At 50.3% G+C, this 23082-nt stretch overlaps 7 protein-coding genes across 7 annotated transcripts; 3 read left to right on the top strand and 4 right to left on the bottom strand.

The window, feature by feature from the left end:
• Positions 1-805: 805 nt before the first annotated feature.
• LRP88_00225 (MBL fold metallo-hydrolase) lies at positions 806-1859 on the bottom strand (the record flags this gene model as incomplete). The annotated part of the gene is made up of 2 exons (XM_083236942.1): positions 806-1441; positions 1500-1859. 2 exons carry the CDS (start codon positions 1857-1859, stop codon positions 806-808), a joined length of 996 nt encoding a protein of 331 aa, XP_083107311.1.
• Positions 1860-5701: 3842 nt separating this feature from the next.
• Positions 5702-10034, top strand: LRP88_00224 (uncharacterized protein; the record flags this gene model as incomplete). Its single annotated transcript, XM_083236941.1, has 4 exons — positions 5702-6380; positions 6431-6644; positions 6769-9932; positions 9994-10034. 4 exons carry the CDS (start codon positions 5702-5704, stop codon positions 10032-10034), a joined length of 4098 nt encoding a protein of 1365 aa, XP_083107310.1.
• Positions 10035-13482: 3448 nt separating this feature from the next.
• LRP88_00223 (uncharacterized protein) lies at positions 13483-14385 on the bottom strand (the record flags this gene model as incomplete). Its single annotated transcript, XM_083236940.1, has 1 exon — positions 13483-14385. One exon carries the CDS (start codon positions 14383-14385, stop codon positions 13483-13485), a length of 903 nt encoding a protein of 300 aa, XP_083107309.1.
• A 1775-nt stretch (positions 14386-16160) lies between these two features.
• On the bottom strand, positions 16161-17328 carry LRP88_00222 (uncharacterized protein; the record flags this gene model as incomplete). Its single annotated transcript, XM_083236939.1, has 2 exons — positions 16161-16770; positions 16844-17328. The coding sequence occupies 2 exons, from the start codon at positions 17326-17328 to the stop codon at positions 16161-16163; spliced, it is 1095 nt and encodes a 364-aa protein (XP_083107308.1).
• A 1335-nt stretch (positions 17329-18663) lies between these two features.
• Positions 18664-19163, top strand: LRP88_00221 (uncharacterized protein; the record flags this gene model as incomplete). Its single annotated transcript, XM_083236938.1, has 2 exons — positions 18664-18706; positions 18766-19163. 2 exons carry the CDS (start codon positions 18664-18666, stop codon positions 19161-19163), a joined length of 441 nt encoding a protein of 146 aa, XP_083107307.1.
• A 204-nt stretch (positions 19164-19367) lies between these two features.
• LRP88_00220 (uncharacterized protein) lies at positions 19368-19874 on the top strand (the record flags this gene model as incomplete). The annotated part of the gene is made up of 1 exon (XM_083236937.1): positions 19368-19874. The coding sequence occupies one exon, from the start codon at positions 19368-19370 to the stop codon at positions 19872-19874; it is 507 nt and encodes a 168-aa protein (XP_083107306.1).
• A 219-nt stretch (positions 19875-20093) lies between these two features.
• Positions 20094-21392, bottom strand: LRP88_00219 (peptidase S8/S53 domain-containing protein; the record flags this gene model as incomplete). The annotated part of the gene is made up of 4 exons (XM_083236936.1): positions 20094-20627; positions 20703-20840; positions 20889-21068; positions 21120-21392. The coding sequence occupies 4 exons, from the start codon at positions 21390-21392 to the stop codon at positions 20094-20096; spliced, it is 1125 nt and encodes a 374-aa protein (XP_083107305.1).
• Between the last annotated feature and the right edge of the window lie 1690 nt (positions 21393-23082).

Below are 23082 nucleotides of genomic sequence, written 5' to 3'. Positions count from 1 at the left end.
GACGGTGATAAGTGATGAGGATCGAGGGGGGTTAAATTTGCAGTGAAAATTGCTCATCACAGCCGAGACGGAGCGGCCATAGCACGGGTATTCCCCAATAAGGAGCGGCAAGGGGGCGGAAGCGCCTTAGGCTGTTTCACTGAAAGTTTAGCCCCGCTTGATGGTTATGATTACGCAGCAAAGTATCCCAACTACCTCTGGGATTAAATTCACATTGTATTTCTTTTTTCATGCTCGTCACGTCGGAGTGTGTAGTAATAAGAATTAAAGGGCTATGAATCTGCAGCCAAATAACTTCAGTCGCAGTTATAATATACATACCTAGGTAGCTGAGAAGTACTTATAGGTTAGCTTTCTTCAAGCGTCTGTAAGAGTACCTCTTTCCAGGTCTTCGAGTCTGAAAGATTTGAGGGAGAGGTCGACCAAGAACAGAAAAAAAAAGAAAAAATTTAAAGGGAGTGTCTCTCACTTTCACTACTTATCGACACCTTGAGGGCAAATGCTCTCACTGAATGGGATTTACCTAAGCTTTAATGATTTCTGCCTTTTGCACGGTTGTGGTATTAAATTTACGGAAAAAAATACAAGTCAGACAAACAGTTCCACTCGATATAAAGCAAAGCTATATTGTGCGTCAAATTTAACTTAATTAATTCAAGAATGTAATGTTTGGCTGTTGCCTTTTCCCATGATCTTCCTGTCTCCAACCGCCGCAGGATCATATGCAGCAATCTTACAATTCGTTACAGATTGCGGTAGACAGAAGTTATTTATCCCAGTGCGACGCTGATGCTCGGCAGAAGAATTACTCGTCCTTGAGACCCAAGTTCCAACCCTCGAGCTCTGCGGTACTGTTGAATGCGGCCAGGTCGACGTAGTGAACCTGGCGATTACCTCCTCGGCCAAACTCCTCTCCAGTAATATTCAGCAGCGTCAAAGACGTCGTTGATGTCTTAGATGCGAGAAGCCCTGGGAATTTGTTGTCGATGAGCTTGAAAATCTCCTCTGGGGTGTAGAAATCCTCTCCCTTTGACTCGATCTCATCCTTGAAGAATTTGACGTAATCCCTGGAATGTTTCAGGTCGATTTTAGGCCCAAAGCTGCGCAGGGTCAAGGAGTGGCCAGGAATGATTCTCTTCGGCGCCAGACTTTCAACAAAGTCAAGTGTAGACAGCCAACCCTCCGTCAACGCGGGGGAGAGAAGGTCGGCCAACCAAAGGTGAACTGTATGGCTGTAGACGGCGTCTCCAGCGATGAGTGTAGAGATCGAAGGAATCCAAAAGAGTGTCTCGTCTATGGTGTCGGCAACAAGGGGGCTGATGAGATGAATTGGGGTGGACTCGTCGCCGGGGAGCGTGAAAAAGGTAAAGTCGTAAGGAGTCGGGATCGCAGGTTTGTCGACGACGGCGTCAGAGCCCAGAATACCCTTCCAGGTGGCAATCTGTGAGACCAAGTTAGCGGTAAAAGACAACAAAGGATCTCCGAGCACTGAACCCAACCTTTTGTTCAACCTCGTTCTCAATCAACGTGACTGCCCTGGAATTGGCATAGAGCTTAGTCTCGGGGAACCGAGCGAGGAAAGCAGCGCCGCTAAGGTAATGATCAGGATGGAAATGAGTTGAGAATGCGGCGACAAGGGGCTTGTCGGTGGTGTTGGCCACCCAGTCCGCCAAAGCGACGGCCTGCGGAACTGCAAGAGGCAGATCAACGATCATTGCAGCCTCTGAGCCGATGACCAGAGATGACACCATATCCAGTGATGGACCTGGATTGATAAAGTTTTCGACACGGAGCTTGGGCTTGCGGGATGCCGAGGCCGCACCCAAGCAAGCCATGGCCAATAGAATGAATTGCATCATGATGAAACGGGAAGATGAGAGATGTATTGAGATGGATGCTGCTTGTATTGAAAGCTGTTTCTGGCAAGGGGATAGCATTCACTTTAAATTACACTCGAGTAGTCGGAGATTTTACATGTACGATCCGAAATTTCATAAGTTTGTGAACTTTGAAAACATGTCGGCATTGGGTGGGATGTGATGAGGTGGGATATTGAGGTGGGATGATGATGTCGCACTACAGTAAGTGGGATAGGATGAGGAGATTTGGTACCAGCGCGCCCCCAGCGGCTCGGAAGGTTCGGGTTATGGTGGGATAATGGCAGGCTAGAGTATTACAAGATGTACAGTAAGGATTTCTTTTATTAGAAGGTAAGCTTTTTACCACCTATGATATTCGCCATAGACATGGACAGCCCGATTTACATCGAGACCAAGCAGAGGACACCGCTCGCGATGCCAGATGGTAGGATATCCTGAACCTTGCCGGATCTCTGAATCAGCAAATCTGGAAGGTCGCGCTCATCAAGGGTTTCGCTGTATGTTCAGTAATCTCTCGGGGGCCTGCTTGCTTTGGGACTGGTACCAACCACCATTTCCGTCGGACCGATCCTCCCCAGCACATACGCCTCGATTATAGTACCCGAATCATCATCATGTCCCTTTTCACGTACTGCATGCGTGTGGACCGGTTCCTGGGGCCCATTTCAATCCCCTGATCAGCCTGGCCACGCTGGCAGCTCGACTCTCGAGCCTCCCGAGGAATGTCTAATGTATTACTGTACACCAGCCGATGCGAGGGGACCTTGGCATTGAATGACGCTACTAAGTAGCTTAACTTTAGCTTAAGTACAGTGACATTTCGATGCGATGGTCACACCATTAAGCTCAAATAGCTGCAACCGATTCCCCCGGTTGAAACACAACTACTGAGCTAGGCTCTGGTTGGCTGCGTCAAAAGCTGCTCTGCAACCGCACACTCCATCTTGGTATGGAAAACTTTTCAAGACGAATAGGTAAGTTGATCACTTGAGTTTCACTTGAACGACGAGACGCTTCGTCGTCGCTGATGTTAAAAAAAAAGACCTCGTCTGTCTTTGGACTACCTACCCCCGATTGACCCTTGACACACAGCCTCGTCAAATACCGGAAATTTCACAAGTTTCATGGCTAATGGAATCTCTTTAATTGCTGACGTTAAGTAAAATGCATCTTTATTCGTTCAGGTTCATGTCCCTCTGATGAAGGAATGGCGGGTTATTTAGGGTTGCATGCAAGGGGCTCGAAGCCGATTGGAGGTCACTGATGTTTACCTCGGTTAAGCTGTGATTGCGCGTTGGGTCTCATCCCATGTAGGGAGTTAAGAAGGGCGGGATCAAGCATCCAAACTCACAGAATAAGTTATTCCTGAGACTAATTTGATTATTGGAGGATGCCATCGTGTGAACATGGACGCCTCGGCTGCTCAGTTTAGGAGACAATTCTCGTCTTTACGGTCAAGCTGACATCAACAATCATTGGCGTGTAGAGGGGGTGGCTGCTCAGGCTCTCGTTGTGACGCTCTCACGCCGAATTTAGCACCCTCTCTTCCATCACCATCTTCACAGGAACTGAACTTACCCACCCAATGGGAAGAGGAGATGAGAGGCGGTGAGGGAGTTGGCAGCTCTGAGTTGCACTGCAAATTTAACCCCTCTCAAGGCACATATGCTGCGGCTTCCATCCATTAGGAGCGCCACTGGGCTTCACTGCGAGTTTAACTGTGTTTGACGCGACGGCCATCTTGACTTAGAATGTTACCAACATAACCTAACCCAGGAAGGGCATAGCATAGCTCCGTCACTCGGGTGTGGTACCTGTGATTCACTGCAAATTTAACCCCCCTCGACGCTCATGACCGTGAAGCACCTCTCGGATTAAATTTGCAGCAATTCCCCCCTGTCATATGCCGGTGGCCCAGTGATTACTCTCTTGGGCGGTGAAAAAAAAAATCTACCTGCAGTGAGGTCTTCTCACCACGTCTTCAGAAGTACTCCCTGTCAGGGTTTACCGAATCCCAAGCTGGAGCCAGTGCTCTGTCAAGGGGCCCAAAGAAGCGGCAGGGAGCTTCTGAGAAACCCAACGGAAATAACACAGCCGTTACTGAAGCTAGTGCATCTCATTTGTGGGATGCGGTAACGATCGGATCACGGCAAATACGTGCAGGAAGGCTTCACTGCAAATTTAACCACCCTCGATGCTCATGACCGTGCAGCCGATTGTCCTGGTTGATTCTAAAAATAAGTTCCCAGCGCCTTTTGTGCCTGTCACGTGATGGTGCTTGGCTACGGAGGGAAGAGATCCAAGGGGCTTTACAATTGCAGTGAAGTTTTTGGTCTCTACGAGTGGTACAATGGGCAGTGCACTGCAAGTTTAAGCGTCCTTGAGACACAGTGGATGCCGCACAGGCCCGTAAACGGGCTTCACTGCAAGTTTAACTCCATTTAACGTGACAGCTCTCACTTGAAATCTCACCATCATACCGCTTAACCCAGGGAGGGCATAGCGTGGCTGCAAAAACCCCTGCCCCCTGTTGTCCTTCCCTTCTGCAACCCGCCTTCACTGCAAATTTAACCCCTCTCGATGCTCACTCATGACCACGAAGCACTCTCGGATTAAATTCGCAGCGACTTTCCCCTATCACGTGATGGTAGCACATCGATCCTCCGATCATCACCTGGGGGTTAAATTTGCAGTGAAAGCACTCTTTTTTGCTTCTTTTTTGGCCCCCACCGCCTTGAAATCATTTTTTTCGGCCCCCACCTCACGGACCCTCGGCCGTAAACACTCCCCAATCTTAAGTCGTTTTGAGCACCATCTCAAGATGAATAGACCAGTTCGTTTGGGCCAAATTAGTGAATACTTAATTAAATGGCGAGAATCTCAAAACCACTTTGTTGCCTGTGTTAAAAAAAAGACCTCGGCTCTCCTTACCAACCACCAATTACCCCCTGTAATGCAGCCCTGCCACAATTCAAACAATCACGCATCACCGTTTTATCAGATGAAGCAGCACGCGCGCTGGATCAGGCACATCCTCCGTGACTCGCCTTGTGGGCGTCTTCTCTAACCCCCGCATACCGAACGGCATCTTCCGCTTCACAGCAATAGCCGCCTGTTTCGAGAGCGGATGTTAGTGGTGCCGCTCTTGGCACGTCTCGACTGTCGTCTCAAGCTTACCAGACAAGCTTAAATTTGGTCGCGATGTAACGCTGTGGAGGAAATGGTCAAACCGCCAAAGGTTAGAGGAGCACCCCTTGTCGCGTTCCTGGGGATGACGCGACCTCGTGGCGATTGTTTATATTCCCGGATAAAGACAAAAGTTCCTTTCGTTCCTTCTTTTTTTCTCCGATTCAACTTCGACTCTGTGTGTCTCTGTTCATCAGCCCTGGTGGCGTTCTTTTCTCTGCCCAGGTGGCCATTAATTTCTCTTAATTATTATTCTACTACTGTCAATCATGTCGCTCGCATCTTGCCCCGTCTCCGGCTCAGCTGGTGGACAATGTCCTGTTAGCGGAACTTCACGCGCAGGTCAAATGCGCCGCGGATGCGCATTCTCAGGCATGGCCCAGCCTGGGGACATTCATGCCGCATTTGATGTATGTTTCCCCGAAACACTTACAAAGCAATCGCTAATCGTCTAGATTCCACGCGGTGTTGATGCTGAAGATTGGCTTCGCACGAGGTAAGTTGCACTATGTAACTAATAGACACAAGCCAACACATCAATCAGAGAACAAAAGTCAATCAACGAGCTCCTCTACACCAGCTACCCATCCCGAAAAGAAGTCGACGGAGTCAAGACCCAGCAAGAGCTCGACAACATGAACGCTGATGATCATCATCTTCTTGCTGTCGCCCTCGGAGCTCCAGCACGACAAGTAATGCGCCGGGCAGAGGAGATTGGTCCCCAGACTGGATGGCGCGATGGATACCTTAGCGTCGAGCACGGCTTCTGTCCTCCCGACTATGAAGAACCCGTTAGCGCTCTTGCGAGGTCGCCAGGAAGGATATGGTCCGATCTGTGTGAGCGTATGCCGGGATGTTGTGCGCGAGGAAGAGTGAGGGAGGCGGTTGCTGCGTTGCCCCTGGTCGAAGGCACCGAAGAGTTCATTCCCGACCAAGCTCTTTGGGCCGCTGTGGTGGCTCTCGGCATGCTCTGCTCCATCTACCGATTCGAGGACAAGCACGACGGAAAAGACGGAGTTGCAATCCAAACCAGCACATCAACCAGGCCCCAATGTCCCATGGGTGACGACCTCTGCGAGGAACTTGTGGGTATTCCTCTCTGCATTGCTCTCCCATACTTCCAGATTTCTCGAAGGATGGGCAGGATCTTGCCCCATCTCTCGTTTCCCGACCAGGCTTCGTACAACCTCAAGATTCGAGACCCCAAGTCCAACTATCCGTATCTTGCGAGATTCGAAAATACGGACCTCAGATGGCCAATGTTTGGAGAGAGGGCCGAGGTGGCGTTTCTCAAAGGATGCGCCGATACATCTGGTGAGTGCACTGACTTTGACGCAATATCACTACTGACGAGTTTCGAATAGCTTCCTTTCAGCACGGCCCAGACGCAATTGCCGCGTGTCAAGAGCATGTCATGACCGGCAACGTCGAGGGCCTACTCCACGAGATGATCCGTCTCAAGGAGATTCTTGAGCGGATGCCCAACGCCTTTCACAGCATCTCGCCAAATCCCAACGCAGGAGACAACTACGTCTCTGCTGATCGATGGGTCAGATGGGGACTCTTTTCTGCGCCCTTGTCCAGGCGATGCCCAGCAGCTTCTGGTCTGCAATTTCCCCCCTACCTAATGATGGATGCGTTCTTGGGCCGAAAGACGTAGGCTAGCCTCCCCTAACCTTGGATCTAATACTGACATGCATAGACACACATCTTTCCTCGGCATCGAGGCCGTCCATCTCAGAGCATGGCTCCCATCCAACCACCGCGCCTTCATAGCCGCCATCCAATACCACTACTCCATCCCCGAATTCGTCCAAAGATCCGGTGACCCCCGCCTCATGGGCGTTCTGGAAGGCATAGTCGAAGCCTACGCGGGTGAACGCGGCTTCATGGGCGTCCACAGATACAAGGTTTTCGGAATCCTTGAAATCGCTGGCAAAACAGGACGCACGGCGACAAATGGTCTTTCTGGGGCTGCTGATGCGACTAGACCTTGGGAGGAGACGCACCGGCAGTTTTCGGAGGCTATGAAGGAGCGACTTGAACCTTTCAGGGGGAAACTTGACATTGAACCGCATTCTATGCGTGGGACTTTTCAAGAGTGCCGGTATGTGGCCAAGGTGGCTGGTTGCTCTGCCATCGACAAGGATCCGAGCCGTTCGACTGCCCTGGTCACTCTTGATATCAGAGACACAGGTATCACCTTTGCTCCAGGTGATCGTGTCGCGGTGATGCCCCTGAACAGCTGGGAAGAATGCGCAAAGATGGTGGCAGCACTTGGACTTGATCAGCATCTTGAGGAGCCAGTCGACACCACCGGCATGTGGTCACGGTTCGAACAACACCTATCTTCCGTGAAAAGAAGTTCCCACAGGCAACTGACCGTCATCGACATTCTGCGACGTGGTCACCTCGCCCCCATCACCAAAGAGCTTGCTGTCAAGGTGCATGAGCTTCTCCATGCTTCGTCCAACACGGTACTGCAAGTTCTAGCGACTGAAGAGTGGCCTGTTGGAGGTTCTCTGGGCGACCTCCTCCAGAAAGCCATCACAGACACGCCGCCCCAAATCTGGGATAAGGCCTTTAGTCTCGACAATCTTGACTGGCTCCCTGAGCTTGTTCAGCTCGAAGTTCCGCGTACCTACTCCATCTCCAGCCACACCAACGAGTTGCTCCCAAACACAGTCGACTTGACCATTTCTCGTGCCGAGTACAAGCTCTGCTCCATGTTTTCCCAAGGACAGCACATTGCTCGGGCTGGTGTGTCGAGCGGCTTCTTCAATCCTCACCCGTCATCAGCCGAGACCTCAATCTTGTCAGACGATGTCTTGCTCGGTGTCTCAAGGCCGGTTGCCTTCCAGCTACCCATCGACCACATGGCTCCTTGTGCATTCTTCGCTGGAGGCAGCGGTATTGCACCCTTCCGGAGCTTCTGGCAGCACAGACTTCAAACATCGGGCTTGTCTGGAGGACGCAATCTGTTGTACCTCGGAGTTCAGTCCCGTGAGAGGTTCTGCTATGAGAGTGAACTTCGGAAGTTGGTCAACATGGGATTCATGGAGGTTCATCTCGCCTTCTCACGAGACCCCCGTGGTCTGGCGTATGACGATATCCTCCGAGATCTCGTGGAAAAGGAGACGCCGCCTCGTTATATCGATTCCTTGATCATTGAGCAGGGAGCCACGGTCTGCGACATGGTCATGTCTAAGAAGCAGGGCGGTCTCGGAGGCTACCTCTACGTCTGTGGTTCAGTGTCGGTGTTTGACTCTGTCATGAGCGGCATCCGCAAGGCCATGTACACGTACCGCACTGCAACCATGGAGACTGTCGACCTCATCATCAACAAGGCCTTTGCGGAGCGTCGGTTCATGCTCGATGTCTTCATGTCTCCCAAGGCTCTTCCCTGCAACCTTCCCACCATCTCTCTCTCCAACTTGGCTCTTCACACTGGTCATCGGCCAGGATCGCGGATGTGGATTGCCGTCCATGGGAGCGTCTACGATGTCACCGACTTCTGCCCCATGCACCCTGGAGGAACTCTCATCATCAAGTCCAACGCAGGTGTTGACTGCACCAAGTCGTTTGACAACCTTGCGCACACCAACAACCCCGAGGTATCGAGTCTCCTGACAAGGTACTTCATTGGCCACTTGTCTCCCAAGCCCGATTATCACGGAGACACGGAGCTGTCGACCCTCCATGATCTTTGGTCAGCCTACCTACGGGTCACCGTCGAGACTCTTGTGGCCCATCAATTCGAGATGCATGAGATTATGGGAGCTTCAATCGATTCACCATCAGCTCACGACCCCAATGGTATCACCAACATCTGGCTTCGCGAGGGTCTTCCCAATATCATTGCTCTTCGAACATTTTACGGCTACCAAAGTCGTCTCCTGCAAGGTGGCTTCGCAGCTCTCTTCGGCCCCAAGCTGGAGGAGCTCGTCCTTCGTCTCTCCTTCAGCTTTGCCAGCGCTGGAGGACCAGGTGCCGCATGGAAATTGCCCGATATTCTCGGGACCATTGCTCGAGCAAAAACAAGCCAAGACGCAGCTCACAGCACGAAAGAGATCAGCGCCCTCGGAGACTTCATCTGCGATCCAAGCTCCGAGTTGCGCTTCCAAGAGCGGGGTGTCTTTTCTTACGCTACAAAGAGCGTGCAACTCGACATTGAGCTTCTGGAAAATCTCCGACAAGAGGCCTGCAATGGTATGGATGCTTTTGAGAGTATCGCATCGGTCCTCGACTCTCCTGACAAGTTTGATGCTGACTCCACTCCTATCGCTGCTCTGTCTGCCTTCCTCCTGCAGACTCTTGAGAGGATGGCGCATCGCTTATCCATGTACTACGCCCAGTTGGCCCGTCTCTCAGTTTACCAGCCTGAGCTTGAGCATAACCCTGCGCGCACACGATGGGCTTTTGTCAGGCGATGCATCCGCGATGGCACCTTTTTCGTTCTTACTCAGGCTGTCGATACTGAGGCCCTGATGGACGGACAGTCAAACGCGTACTACATGTCGGGAAAGTCAAGGCAGAAGACTCACTTTGAGAGCATTCTGTCGCAAGTCAACGAGCGCATCACTTCGTCTTCTGCAGAGGAGCCTTCGAAGATAGTACAGCCGACTTCAGTCAATGCAATTCATCACGAGAGGGGAAGAACGGTTACCAAAGACACTACCGTCGCCTCGGCTGCATCCCGCCTGAACGTCGGAGCGATTGAGAGTATGGAAAGCTTCATGAAGAAGAACAAAACGGAAATCCGGCGTCTAAGCACCATGCCAAGTCCATTCCAGCTGGAACACCTTCAGAGGGCTCTTTCGTCAATGAACCCCAACGCTCTGACTCCCAGTCACGGGGTGCCCGTGGGTAAGATGCCTGGGTACGACAGTCTCATGTCTCTGGCCTCCCGGACAACTGGCTCTTCTAGAAAGAGCTCGTTCAGTGCCGCTTCCAGCGCAGGCTCTCTAACGCCATACCCCATCATGCAAGGACCACCAACGCCACCAAGTGATGCAAACATGGCCTTGCAAATGAAGCTGGTGGGACTAAACAGAAGGCAACGCACTCAGTCCACGACGTCCATGCACAACTTTCCGTCGGCCTCTGAGGTGAGGGATTCGAGGAGGAACAGATCTGTCTCGGGCACTAGGAATACCTCGAGGGGGCGGTCGTTGGACCATGGGCATGGGAGGGAACAATCGGCTAGCAGGTTGTTGGCGTTCAAGTTGGGTGCTTTGGCTGAGCAAAAACGATCAATGACAGCCCCGACGTTCTAGGCGGATAGTTTGTAGTATAATACAAGTGCGCTGGTCGCATCATACCAATAATGCAGGTTTTCTGGGGCTTTGGGTTGCCCCACTACGTACCTATCGTAACATGATCACAAGCGCCCTTGTATGTGTGTTTATTTATCGAAATCAAGAGTGCGTAAATATCGTAAATCCCAAAGGTGTGTGATACGTGTCCGGCTGCATTATCACAGCCCCGAGGCGCCTAATGAGGCCCACTCCAACACGTTGCGCCTGTCCTAAGACTGCTGTGCAACCGTGTCTCACAGCTCAGCCCCCATAGGCAGATTCGCCACGGAGAATTATTAAAAAAAAAAGGCTCTCATTCTCCAAATTTAAGAAATTTTCTGATCGTCCTTACTCCCTTCAAGACCTACTCAGCACACTTGGGATCCCAGCCCTTGCAATACCCCGCCAATATCCAGGGCCCTGACACCTTCAAGGTGTATTTTCCTAAGGACTCAGCAACAGGTGAGCACACAGACTGGAATCCACCAGACTATAGGGTTTACCAAATTTCTTATTGCTAGCTACTAACCCTAGGAAAGGCATATCTATTCCTCGAATTCACCGACGCTGAAGCCCAAGAGGCCCACTATTTAGCTCCCCGAGTAGTCGACGCTAAAACTCGACGGATCCAAGTCACTTGTGGGTGGTCTAGGGCCCTAGTCCCCTTGTGTGCTTGGAGTCGAAGCAAGCCCAAGGCATGGATGACAGAAATGCTCAAGATGGTTCCATCCATCGTCCCAACGAACAAGAGAGCGTCACCACAACCAACGTTCACGAAGTGGTCGTCGATCCGGAGGCAAATCCAACCAAGCAGCTAGAGTCCCCTGGTCCCGAAAAACTCCATCTCTCATTCGCTTCACAGCTGAGGAAACTTGTCAAGGAGCATTCAGAAACCATGGGTGACTCGGATGACCTCCGACGGATTCAAGATGTGGCATCTGAGATCCTATACTCCCGTCCGAGTACCATCAGGATTCTAAGCTACATAGAGATTTCTATGATTAACTTATTCTATTTATGGATTGCTATCGATCTTCTACTATGCTTTGGGCCCATTCTTCTCCATTTCCTATTTGCGTCAGTACAGCCCCCATCCCCTCATCTAGGGATCTGAAACGCTCATCTAAGTCAAATCAGACTTCGAAGTCCCATGGTCGACTTTCGATATAGTCTGTTGATGATACACAAGCTTTTATTTTTTATTGCATTAGCTTTTAGGGCTGGTCTGCAAATGCATTGGCGGCTTTCTTTCTTTGCTGCTTCAGTGGCGTATATGTTCGCCTCCTTTTTCGACTTTCGGCCGTTTTCCACATTTGAAACGTATTTAAAGATGTTTCTTGTTCCCTTGGTTTTTGTTGGACTCTTCCTCATTTCGGATGAGCGGAATATCAGTGCCGCTAACATTGAGCAACACTTCCTTTCCCTCATTGGCAGAATCAAAGATTGGTGGCGTGGGAGTATGCCAAGGGAATTCCCTCTTGAACCGGTTCAGTTGACCTGGGAATGCGTACGTACACTATTGAAAACGACTGTGAAAGAGTCGCTAATGAGTTCGAATGACAAGATATGTAGCAACACACGTATAGCGGTTGTTCCGCGGTCATTCGCGCAGCGTCTGGTGGAAATTAGAAAGCAAACATTGCCAGTCTCGCCGATCTCGGTTCCTAACACGCCGACGATTTGGGGCTTTCCCTCGACACCTACCTCATCTTCAAGCCATCAGAGCAATCCTTGGGCACGAGATACCCACAACTGGCAACCCCTGTCTCGGAAAATTCAGGGGCAAGCAAAGCAACCTCAAGCCGCAGCTACCAGCCTTCCTACCGCCATACCCATGACAGTGAAGTGCAGATATGTTCTCTTCATAGTCGACACAGATAGGCTTTATCTTCGCACAATCGAGTCTCAGTCCCTATCCAACGAGCAGCTCTTTGACAGAATGCGCCTTGAATACCGCCTGTTGAAAGGGTGGTTTAGGACATGGTTTGGGTTGTGGATATTCTCACACTGCGATTTTTACAAGGCAAGTTCGGATTGCCCTGTACCTTGACTAGACTTTCTAATATTATCCATTAGTTTGAGGCATGGACGAGGGAGCGATACTGTGAAAGGGGGCGCGGCATTCCTCCAGCGTCGGAAGCTGGATATTTCTACATGCCTCGACCCATGGACAACGAACCGCCGATTTCCAAACATGAGTTTTACGACCGTTTCTACAAAAGAATCACACCCGAGCAGCTCAGAGCAGTTCATGGAAGCTTTTACAATGGCCATGACGCCGTTGATCGGATCCCTCAGAAAAAGGGCCTCAACGAAATCACCGTCAACGGTCGGTCACAGTTTTGGGGGATTATCGCTCGAGAGAAGAAATCAGGGAAGAGAATGCTCATCTACATCTTTCTTTCCTCCCTGCCTGGTTTCGTATTTTTCTTCTTGTGGTTGTTCGTTTTGGACAAAGGCAGCCTCCAAGATGCCTCAACCTTGCTCATGGTTTCTTTCACGTTGCTCGGCATCCTCTACGCGGCACAACTGCTTTAGGATAGAAATCTCTAGCTCCACAATATGTTTTTACTTAAGAAGAAAACCGAGGTGCCCGTTCTGGTCCACCCTTAAACTCTCTTCTAATGGTCCGGTCAAGGTTCATTTTGACGAGATGCCTCTGTGACTCTCTTTCGATCAAAATGGCCAAAAGGGCAAAGATGAACGCACTCTAGGAGAAGACTGATAATACAGTTTCTATATCATAGCATTATATCCTAATACCAACATAGTGGCCTTTTTTTTTTTAACCTTCTGCCGCCTGCAGAAGAAGAGCTATACCTAGCTGCATTATCATGAAAGGTTAGTTCTAATACACGAGGCTGTCAAGACTGGGTACTACATGGTGGTTTGAAGGCTTCATGAATCTGGTTCTAATCCGGTCCGCGAGATCAAAATCGCAGATATCTATCACTGACCGCGGCTGGTCTGGGTGTTGGTTGGCAAGGGCGCTGACAGCCACATCACTCATAGGAAGACTTAAGAAAGTGCCACTTCCTTTTCACATCTGCTGTAAAAGGAATCTTCAACCAACAAATAGCAGTAATAAAGCAAACCCATCAAGCTAGATAAGAGCTGCATCAATCTTCACCCACACCCTCGCCATCCAACTCTTCCTCATTGACATAAGTATCCTCGTCAAACTCTTTGCCGTCACTATTCTGGACTCTTTGCGATCCATAGGCTTCCATGTCAGACTCAAACCACATGGTTGTTGACCGGTGCCCTTGAGCTAGGGGAGGAGATTGGGCATTGAGCTGGTGTTCCCTCTCAGAAATTAGGTCGTGCATGTCAGCAACGGCTCCAAACGGAAGCGAGTTCCGAGTTACGGTGTATCCCCACCAGGCTATCTTTTCAGAGGACCTGCGTGAATTGACTATCCGCCGCGCTGGCAGGATGAGGCGGTCCAGATGTTGTGCTGGTTCATCTGCTGTCTCACCAGAAAACTGGAAATCTCGAGCCGTCCAGGACCTTAGACCATGGCAGCCGGCATCTGGATTACGGAAGTAGTGTACGGCTTCGCTGGGAACACTCTCCAGCCAGAAAAACGGCAAACCGTCCTGCGAGATGGGGCCGACGCAAGCCGGTGATCGCCCACGCAGGTATTCATGAGCCCGACAATACTTGACAATGGGTCTATTGGCCTTGTTCGCCACAAAGTATTGGAGGTCTGATCCATCACGACTCTCGGCCACTCTCTGCACGGCGTATTCGAAGACGTGGAGATCTGGTCCATCACGGATCCCCACGTACATGCAAGTTGCCTGGATCGTTTCATGTACAGTGTTCAGTTCCTCCTCCCACGTCTCCAGAGTCGCGTAACCCCAAGTCGGTATTGTAACATCTTCGGTGTCGTCAAAGTTGATGTTGAGGGTAGAAGAGGAGGGGTCTTCTGATGGCCAAAGCTCCAAAGACTCAATCAATGCTTCCCCGATGAGGAGAAGCTCGTCCAGTGGTCTCTTGCTACGTTTCATCAGGGTCATCGTGTTGCGAAATACAACGTCCGCGCTGGCAGTGTAGTTGACCAGTGCAGGGTCTCCATCATCTGCCAATGACAGGAGGCCGTAAACACGGTCTTTCTTGTCTTTACAATCTGACCCGGCGAACGCTCGTATCAGTGACGCGAGCGATAAAGACTCATCCCTGGGGGGCCTTTCAGGGTGCATATCCTCGAAACGCATGTACCACCACCAAAAGTATCGCCATCCTGGGAGACCTTCCAGCCTTTCAGTGCCCTCGACAGACGCAATAAACAACGCCAGTTTATGGGCACTAGTTTGAAAGTTTCGAAAAAATAGTGTCGGGTCACCGGCTAGGATAAACTCTTGACCGATCCATAGCCGTGTCCAGTACCGAGCCTTGAGGATGTTCGACAGCGGTTCTAGCCAAACCTCTTCGGGAGTGCTTAAATCTAAGTTACCAAGGGGACCTGGACCTCTGCCGCTAAAAGGCGGGATTAGAAGGTTGTTTATATACGCCAATCTGAGTGCTTACCGGGAGGCTTCCTCTACAATTCCCGCCATTTTTTTCAAAGCGTGGATAGTCGGGTTATCGATCAAGTCACCAAGCCAAATAAACACTTTCTTGGCCTGCTCGTAAGTCTGGCCCATTTGCCTGACTTGTTGCTCTTTCTCAGTCACCTCCCCTTGGTTGATACACAAAGCATCAACCCAAAGCCAGCCGGTGAGGTTTGCGTCGCGAGCAGCACCGAGAAAGTCCCCAAGATTTTTCCCAACCTCTTTCACCCCTTCGTTGATATGTTCCCCTTCGATGTAGATGGGTCGTCCAGGCAGTTCCGGGTCCCATGTGTAGGACAGGCAGCTATAAGAGGATTCAGACCTTTTCACGGGTCTCCTCATGTGCTTCATTACACATCGAATTTTCTCTCCGCATCCTGGTCTGATCCGAATTACTCGAATGTGTGTCGATGTTTTGTCAGGGCCGAACGGCGTGTAAGAAAACGTGCGGGGGGGTTGTGGCGGCAACGGCATCCTAACCTTTGCCCATAGCACAAAGTGGTAAGGCAAAGAAATTCAGGCAGAAAAAAAATTAAGAAAAGAGCGCTGAGAATGAAAGACAACGGTAGTTGATCTGGTAGATGGGGTTGAGGTAGGGATAGCGTGACAAAAAAGAAAGAGGAAAAGCGTCATTGTATGGATGGACACTCGCTGCCTCGCTTGCAGCATCACTGTGATTGGGCGAAGTGATTGACTTGACGTGTCATTTATTTAGGCGCCTGCTTGAAAACTGAAACCCGATAAGAGGCTGTGCCCTGTTTTCTCAATGCTTGTGGAGCGAGAACTTCCTGACTGCAAGGTCGCTTATGCAGCCACCTGCCTCACTACCTTCAGCCCAGGCCGTTCAGACAATTCAGCGTTGCATAAGGCTGACATGCATGTGAGCGTGGCTCGACCCAACTGGGCATATCAGCCCTACCGCACGCAGTCTCACCGGGCGTTTAGTCTGTTGCCTGGAATATGAAGGAAGCCATGCTCTGATTTAGGCCCCAGTAGTCTTCTCGGTTTACCTTGTAGCCCCTAGCCCGAACTTAAGTCCCCGAAGCATCATATCATACTCCGGAGAGTCGTCATCCTCAAACTCTCAGCCGAAGCGGCCACTATTCCTGATTTGGAACGGGGATGGCCTCAAACTCCTACCCCGCTTTTCTGCCCTCTCGAGGCTCCACATTCAAAACATGGAGAGAAGAACACGATGAGATGATCTTGTTTATTAAATTAGTAAATGTTCTAGTTCATGTCTAAGCGCAAATGGCATCCACGGCCTTCTCAATAAACTCCTGGTTGGTGTCCTTCTTCATATCATCCTTTGCAATCTTCTTAAGATCCTCCATTCGGAGATATTCATCCAGGCCGATCTCCTCCCTAAGATAAGGGTTGAACCGGATATACTTCGTTTCCCTGTGCTCATCGCGTTGGTTGAGATGTGTCATGTGTCGCGAAAAGTCCTTGCCCTTGGCGTTTGTGTTTGTCGCAAAGTCCATCACCTTGGAAGCAACTCCAACAAGCTTGAACCAGGACTTCTTCGCCTTTGCAGGGCTCACATAGCCCGTACCCAGGCTGATAACACATGAGATGGCAGGGGCAGCGTCCTTGGGGTCAACGAGCTCAAATCTCGTGTACCACAGCTGATCGATGGGGTTGTTGTTAAGAAGACCGCCGTCCCAGAAGACCAACTCGGGGTTGGTTTCGGGGAACTTGACTTCAGGGAAGAAGGTAGGAGCAGCTGATGTAGCTCGGGCGGCCAAGCTGATGGTCATCTGGTCTCCGTGGTTCTGCATGGCAGTGTTGAGCTTTGACTTGGTGTAGATAGTCTTGTCCTTGTATGATCGAAGCAGCACTGACTCAGCTCTGTTTTGAGCAGTTGTGCAGCAGAACCTATGAGGCATTAGATGTGCACATCAATCGGGGGGTGGGTACTTACATCCGAGCACCTCCTTCATGCTGGAGAAGGGCGTTTCCCTTCAACCTCTTGTCGTTCTCATCAAGGCCGTACTTCTCAACAACGTCGTCAATGGCCTTGCTCAAAGCCCCACCATCGAAGCGGCTATCCGAGAAAACAGCCTTGCTGTTGTTGAGGTACGACGAAAATGGCGCCCAGCTAATATTGTAACCATAGAGCCGAGGGCTAAAGATGTCCTTAGCGATTTTGTCGTACTGGGCGATGGTGTCGTCGACGGACATGCGCAGACGGAAGAGCATGATACCCATGATACCGCCAGTGCTAGTGCCTCCAGCGAGCTCAAAGTAGTCTGCCGGGCGGGGAATCTCGGCAAGACCCTTTCGCTTCTGAACTCGGAGCATGAGTTCTCTGAGGACCTCGAGGGCCATGATGCCTCGGACACCACCTCCATCAAGAGCGAGGAGGCGCAGGCCCTTGGTGTGTCTTGTGATGGGAGCGTAGACCATTGTGATAATTGAAGGGGGGATAAGTTGAGGAGAGAGACGAGAGGCACACGACAGGAGAGGTCTGATATATATATTCACATGCTACAGATCTCGACCCCTTATCCGTCATAGCTCTAGCCCAATATGATTGTTCCAAGCCGAAACTATTGCTCCCTCCCGTCGATTCATGCCTCTTTTGGGGCGCCGTCGACGACAAATATTGGAAATAGGCGAGCTGAAGGGTCTGGGCGCACTCCACCCGCTGCGGGCCGCCACTAGTTTGCGCCTCTAGTGAAGACGAGCCCTGAAGAATTGCGCGGCACTTTCTTCGCTTGCTGAGTAGATGACGGGCTGAGACCAATTGCGCAAGTCAATTGGGCCTATCCTTGCCTTTGATCCATATTCAGCTCAGCTTGGAGCCAAAGAATGCAACCATACAGGACAGTCCTTATCAGTTCTGGAGCGATCGCTGAAGAGACCCTGGTTCACTTGCTGGAGCCGATGCCTCTGTAATATCCACTGTCTCACCTCGGGCTGTCCCTAGTGAGCCCCAGGACTTGGGCCCTGGGGATGGCAAAGTCGGAACGCGGTCTTTTCACAGTCGCATCTTCCTCTTTTCCCCTTATCTTATTACTACGGCGACATTAAGCAGCCAATGGCTTGGCAGAACCAAATCTCTTCTAATTGAGATTTGTGGAATCACATTCTTCTTTCGTGACACAAGTTCAGCTCTGACATTCCACGACTACAATCAGCCCGCCACAGTCATCTCAGATGGCTTATCAGAATGAATCCCTTGCATCAGTTGGCAAAGACAGCATATCACTAGAGTCAGTTAATACACGCCTTCTACCTCCCCTGACTAGCCTTGCGAGGAAGATTCCTGAGCCTACAGTTGCTGCAATTGACCGCTCTGACCAGGCACGCATGCGCCATCTGCCTCGCCAAGCTTCCACATAGATAAGCTCATGTGCCATCTCCAATGCAATGCACTGGTCAAATCAATGTTTGTGTTACGGAGGATGCCATTGTGGCTGATGGATCATTACATACAATAATAATAATAAGTGTTCCAGAGGATTTTTCTTGTCCAATCTCTATTGACATGGTCAGTTAAGAGGGAAGAAAAATGTCTACCTCGACTTATCAAAAAGCGTTGGTTGCCATCTACAAAGAGCTCAGACCAGAGCATCTTGTGGGCCACAATGGGCAGATAAACATGTTTTCTCGTGATTCAAGAGAAATTCGGAAGTTTCCTGTTGTGGTTAGTTCGTCGCGTCCAACATAAAAGACGAAAGCCAAGCCTTCACTTTTTCTTTCCTCTTCTCGTATTCTATTCCCGAGTCCATCCTCATCATGTGGGTTCCTGATTACCTCTTATTCTTAATTACATGTCCAGGTAACTTGCCTCATTCTATTTCCTTTCTTCAGCATGTTCAAGACTAATAACATATATAGCAATGGATCAGAGAGACATGGTGCTCGTGGAGCAGTGCTTCCTCGATATCTCTGTAGATGCCGTCCTCCATTACGATGGGGTACCAGCAGTCGAGCCCTGGGCGACCATGTATATCGACGCCATCCACGAGCAGAGGTTCGGTGATGCAATTTGGGCGCGCTATCAGATTTTTGGAGATGTGATAGATGGTATAATTGATGAAAGGCAGACTGTGCTCGAGAGCATTGAAGAGGATGCGGTGGGATACAAGAAGAATGCGCGAGAGGCGTTTGACGAGGCCGTGGCCTTCTACAAGAGTACTTCCAACAATACGGACGGACATCCTGAGGTTATCGAGATCATCATGCGCATTGATCAAGAAGATGTCAGTGATAGATATTTCCCAGAGGGTGGTTAGAGGAGTTTCAACTCCCCGCATCTGATAATTGACAGACAATCAGGATTTAATGCCAAAGACGGTTTTTTGCTGAAATAGGCGCTTAGCGTTGCTAGTGCTTATTGTACCAGATGACCGCGTCGAATTGAGGGTATAAATACAGGTCCATGGTGCCGGTGATCCGTTCGCTTCGGCAAGTTCACGCATAGCGGCATCTCAGCGAAAATGGCAGAAACAGCGCCCATTCCCATCATTTTGTGTGGAAAGACAGAAGGCATTGGCCGGGCAGTTATTGCGGCTCTGAAGCCTGAGATCGAAGGTGCTCTCCCTTTTAATTCCTTTAGAGCCTTGTTGACATGCACAGTCGTTCACTTTGTTCTCGCTGGAGAATCAGGTCAGGCCATTATTCCCCCTCTTCTGGCAGGCCAGTCTCCACCTTCGCATCCCGAGAGCAGCACCATCGGCAGCGGGAATTACTCTCAGGTTCCACGTACCATCCTTCTAGGCGGTGCGTACGATGAAGCGACGATAGCTCCGTTGCGAGATGCGGTCAAGGCGACTTCAGGGGCGCGTAAGGTTCCTTGGATTCTTCAAGATTTAACGCTGCCGGCTCCTCCGGTCGGCACGCCAGAGTACTCAGCGCTCATGACCAAGAGGTCCAAGGACGCTCTACTGAAGTTGGAACAAGATGGAAAGCTAGATGGAAGCCATGATGGAATTGAGTGGTACTAAGATAGGTTGGAAGGTATGATGAGTTAAATTGGTATTGAGCTTTGGAACCAGTTCCCCATTGCAATTGCAGCTCAATAAGATGTCAAAATATTTCATACTTTCACCGCATCTCCATATCACCACATGCATCAGCAAGTTTTCAGTTGATAGTCATATTCATTCAATTCCAGCGTCTAGAAAGTAATTCGTGCATACAAATGATCGAGCAGTTGGCTCAGTCTAGTTCTTGCCCACACCGTTGTTGATGAGCTTGTTAGGAGTTCCAGATCCAACACTGGAAACGACACCATCGAGAGCAGTCGAGACAATGTAGTCGCACAGACCCTCAGCCTTCTGGCCCAGACCCAGAAGATAAGCACCAAGGCCAGCCACATGGGGAGAGGCCATCGAGGTACCAGAGATGGTGTTGGTCTTGCCACCAGGCCAGGTGCTCAGGATATCGGTTCCAGGAGCAAGGACATCTACAATCTTGCCAGTGTTGGAGTAGTAGGCCAGGGTATCGTTCCTGGTGGTGGCTCCAACGGTGCAAGCACTGGGCTCAGAGGCAGGAGATGACTCAGATGCGTCGGCGCCGTCGTTTCCAGCAGCGACGGCAAGGAACAGGCCGGCATCGACAATGCTCTTGGCAGCGTTGTTGACAGCGCTAGAGAACTGTCCACCAAGAGACATGTTGACAACAACGCCCTTGGGGCAGTTGGCATCGGCGGCATGGCCAGCGACAAAGTCCATACCAGCAATGACACCGGAGCTAGACTTGTTAGCAAGTGTAAGATGTTTAGATTTGGGTACTTACTTGGTGCCCTCGCCATTGTCATCGAGAACCTTCACGGCAAAGAGGCTGGTCTTCTTGGCGACTCCATAGGTGGTAGAACCAATAGTTCCAGCAACATGGGTGCCGTGACCCTGGCCATCGTTGTCGCTGCCACCGGCAAAGTTCTTCAAGAACTTAGCGCGTCCATCAAAGTCCTACTATCATGTTAGCCACATACAGTTTTTCAGGGTCACGAGACTCACGGGGTGGTCGACGTCAATGCCGGTATCAACAACATAGGCGCAGGTACCCTCACCAGCGCTATCGTCGTAAGTGTAAGTCTTGCCACCGGCCTTGTCGCTAGAGATGCGGGCAAGACCCCAAGGAGCATTGTCCTGCTCAGTAGTAGCCTTGATGGTGATGACAGCGTCCTGCTCAATGTACTCGACCTATTCTTATTAGCCTCATTCATCAACCCCTCCCAGGTCACTCACATTAGGATCGTGCTTGAGCTTCTCAATCTCATCCTCCTTCAGAGTAGCAGCAAAGCCATTGAAGCTCTTGGAGTAGGTGTAATCGGCATCAGCCTCGATGGAAGACACAGCCGAAGAGACAGAAGTAGCCCGAACGCCACTCTTCATCTTGACAATGTACTTGCCATCAACAAGCTGGACGCCACGAGGGCGGAGAACGGGAGCAGGCTCGGCCCGCTTGGAGGGGGCGGCAAAGGCCAGGGGCAAAAGAGCGAGAAGAGTTGCGGTGCGCATATTGATAGTGAGCGTCAAGCTACAAAGTAAAAAAAGATCAAGTGAAAGAGTGTTGTTAGAGCGAGTGCTGAGAGCGAATGTTGCTGTGAGTCTGAAGAGCTGAGTTGCTTGATGATAGAATCTTGAGAGAAGAAGCCCATCTATTTATCTCCTCGATTCCCCTTTAACAACCCCCATGTCTTGGCTCCAACTTGAAGCTCTTGGATCTTCTCGGCACGTAGACCTATGGTGTCTAACATGTGCTCGCCGATCGCGCATGTCTTAGATCCCTTATCCCGGCATCGCAATCGAGACCTTCCTAAATCGAGCGCCGATCTCAAACGGCGCCTCCTTCAACAGGTATAGCATAACATGTAATGCAAGTGATGCAGCCAACAAGAGTTCTCACACTCGAATTCCCGGCAGAGTCCGTTTGCCATTTGCCACGAAAATCAGGAACGCGTTAAATATGAAGGAGTGCATAATCGTCGAGCCGAGCTGTTTGGCATGTTGTTTTGTCTTGTGAGTGGTGAGTTGATTTGGCGCCAGGCAGTGGGGTTGAATTAGCAGCTTCAAAGATGAGCCAATCATATAGCCGAAACGCGTCTCGCAGGGTTAAAGCTGTTGAAACGATGTCGTCCAAGGTTGCCGACCAATCACGGAGATTTCTGGCGATCTTTTTCCCGACAAGGGAGCTGGATTTCCCCCTGAACAAAAGTGCAAGGCTTTGCGATAGCTTCATTCAAAAGGTCCTAGATCAAACCAGATTCTAGAAAGCTGCCGAGGCCGGAAGATATGAAACACCAAGTTTGGCAGGTGTAGTGGTGTTCAAAAGTGCCAATCACGAGCACATGTCGTTGTTTGAGGCCATCCGAGGGGATGAAACGGGGATTTGACAGAAGTTACAGTGGGGGACATTTAGTTTGCATCGCGTGATTGCAGATCGATGCATTTGAGGGTTTTCAGACAATCCCTTTTCGTCTGATAACGGTTCGGGGTTTGATTGCAAAGGATCGTGACTGACAAAGGTACCCTCGACTTTGGGTTTGTAGCAAGGTATCAGCTTTGAAGACGCCCAAGACCTTAACTGATTACGATACCAAAAGTTCCCGAGATGGAGACCCATCAGTACCTAGTTATCAAGAGAGTTCCTGAAAGGAAGCTGGTGAGGATTAGGAATGCAATGCAGCACTGCGGGCTTCCTACCCTGTAGAATAGCAATGATGAGGAAGATTGGAGTTGTTTCTTGCTACCAAGTATCAAGAAATGGTTAATTGTTTAGATCATGAGGTACATTATTCATTCTTAACTTTTATCTGTCGGTTCTGGTGCTGAGCCCAGTGTTAGAAAGGGGAGATTGTTTAGTACTGCATTCCAAGCAAGAACAATAAATGCAACAGCAACATCACGTAACACCCGCTGAAATCTGTGTCCTGACTTTTTAGTAGAAAAGTTATTTTAGAATAATTTTTACCTAACGAAATTTAAGCAATCGCTGGTTGGTATTGCGGCACATCTGCAAAGAGAGCATCAGCCATTATTTAAAAGGAACACGGTCAACGAAACGCGTTACTCGAATGCAGGAGCTGGAGGGATAAGCGGCACCAGATGTGAAAAGGCAAAAGTCTACGCGTGCGTCAAGCGCCTCATTTATAACTCGTGAATGGCATTACAGGCAACCGAGGTGATATTGAGGGCAGGGCATCTTAGT

The sequence above is a fragment of the Fusarium phalaenopsidis genome (assembly GCF_050370095.1).
Source record: "Fusarium phalaenopsidis strain FUZ10S chromosome Unknown contig_32274, whole genome shotgun sequence".
In the NCBI taxonomy this organism is placed as follows: Eukaryota; Fungi; Ascomycota; class Sordariomycetes; order Hypocreales; family Nectriaceae; genus Fusarium; species Fusarium phalaenopsidis.
This window is presented reverse-complemented; position numbering and strand designations above follow the sequence as displayed.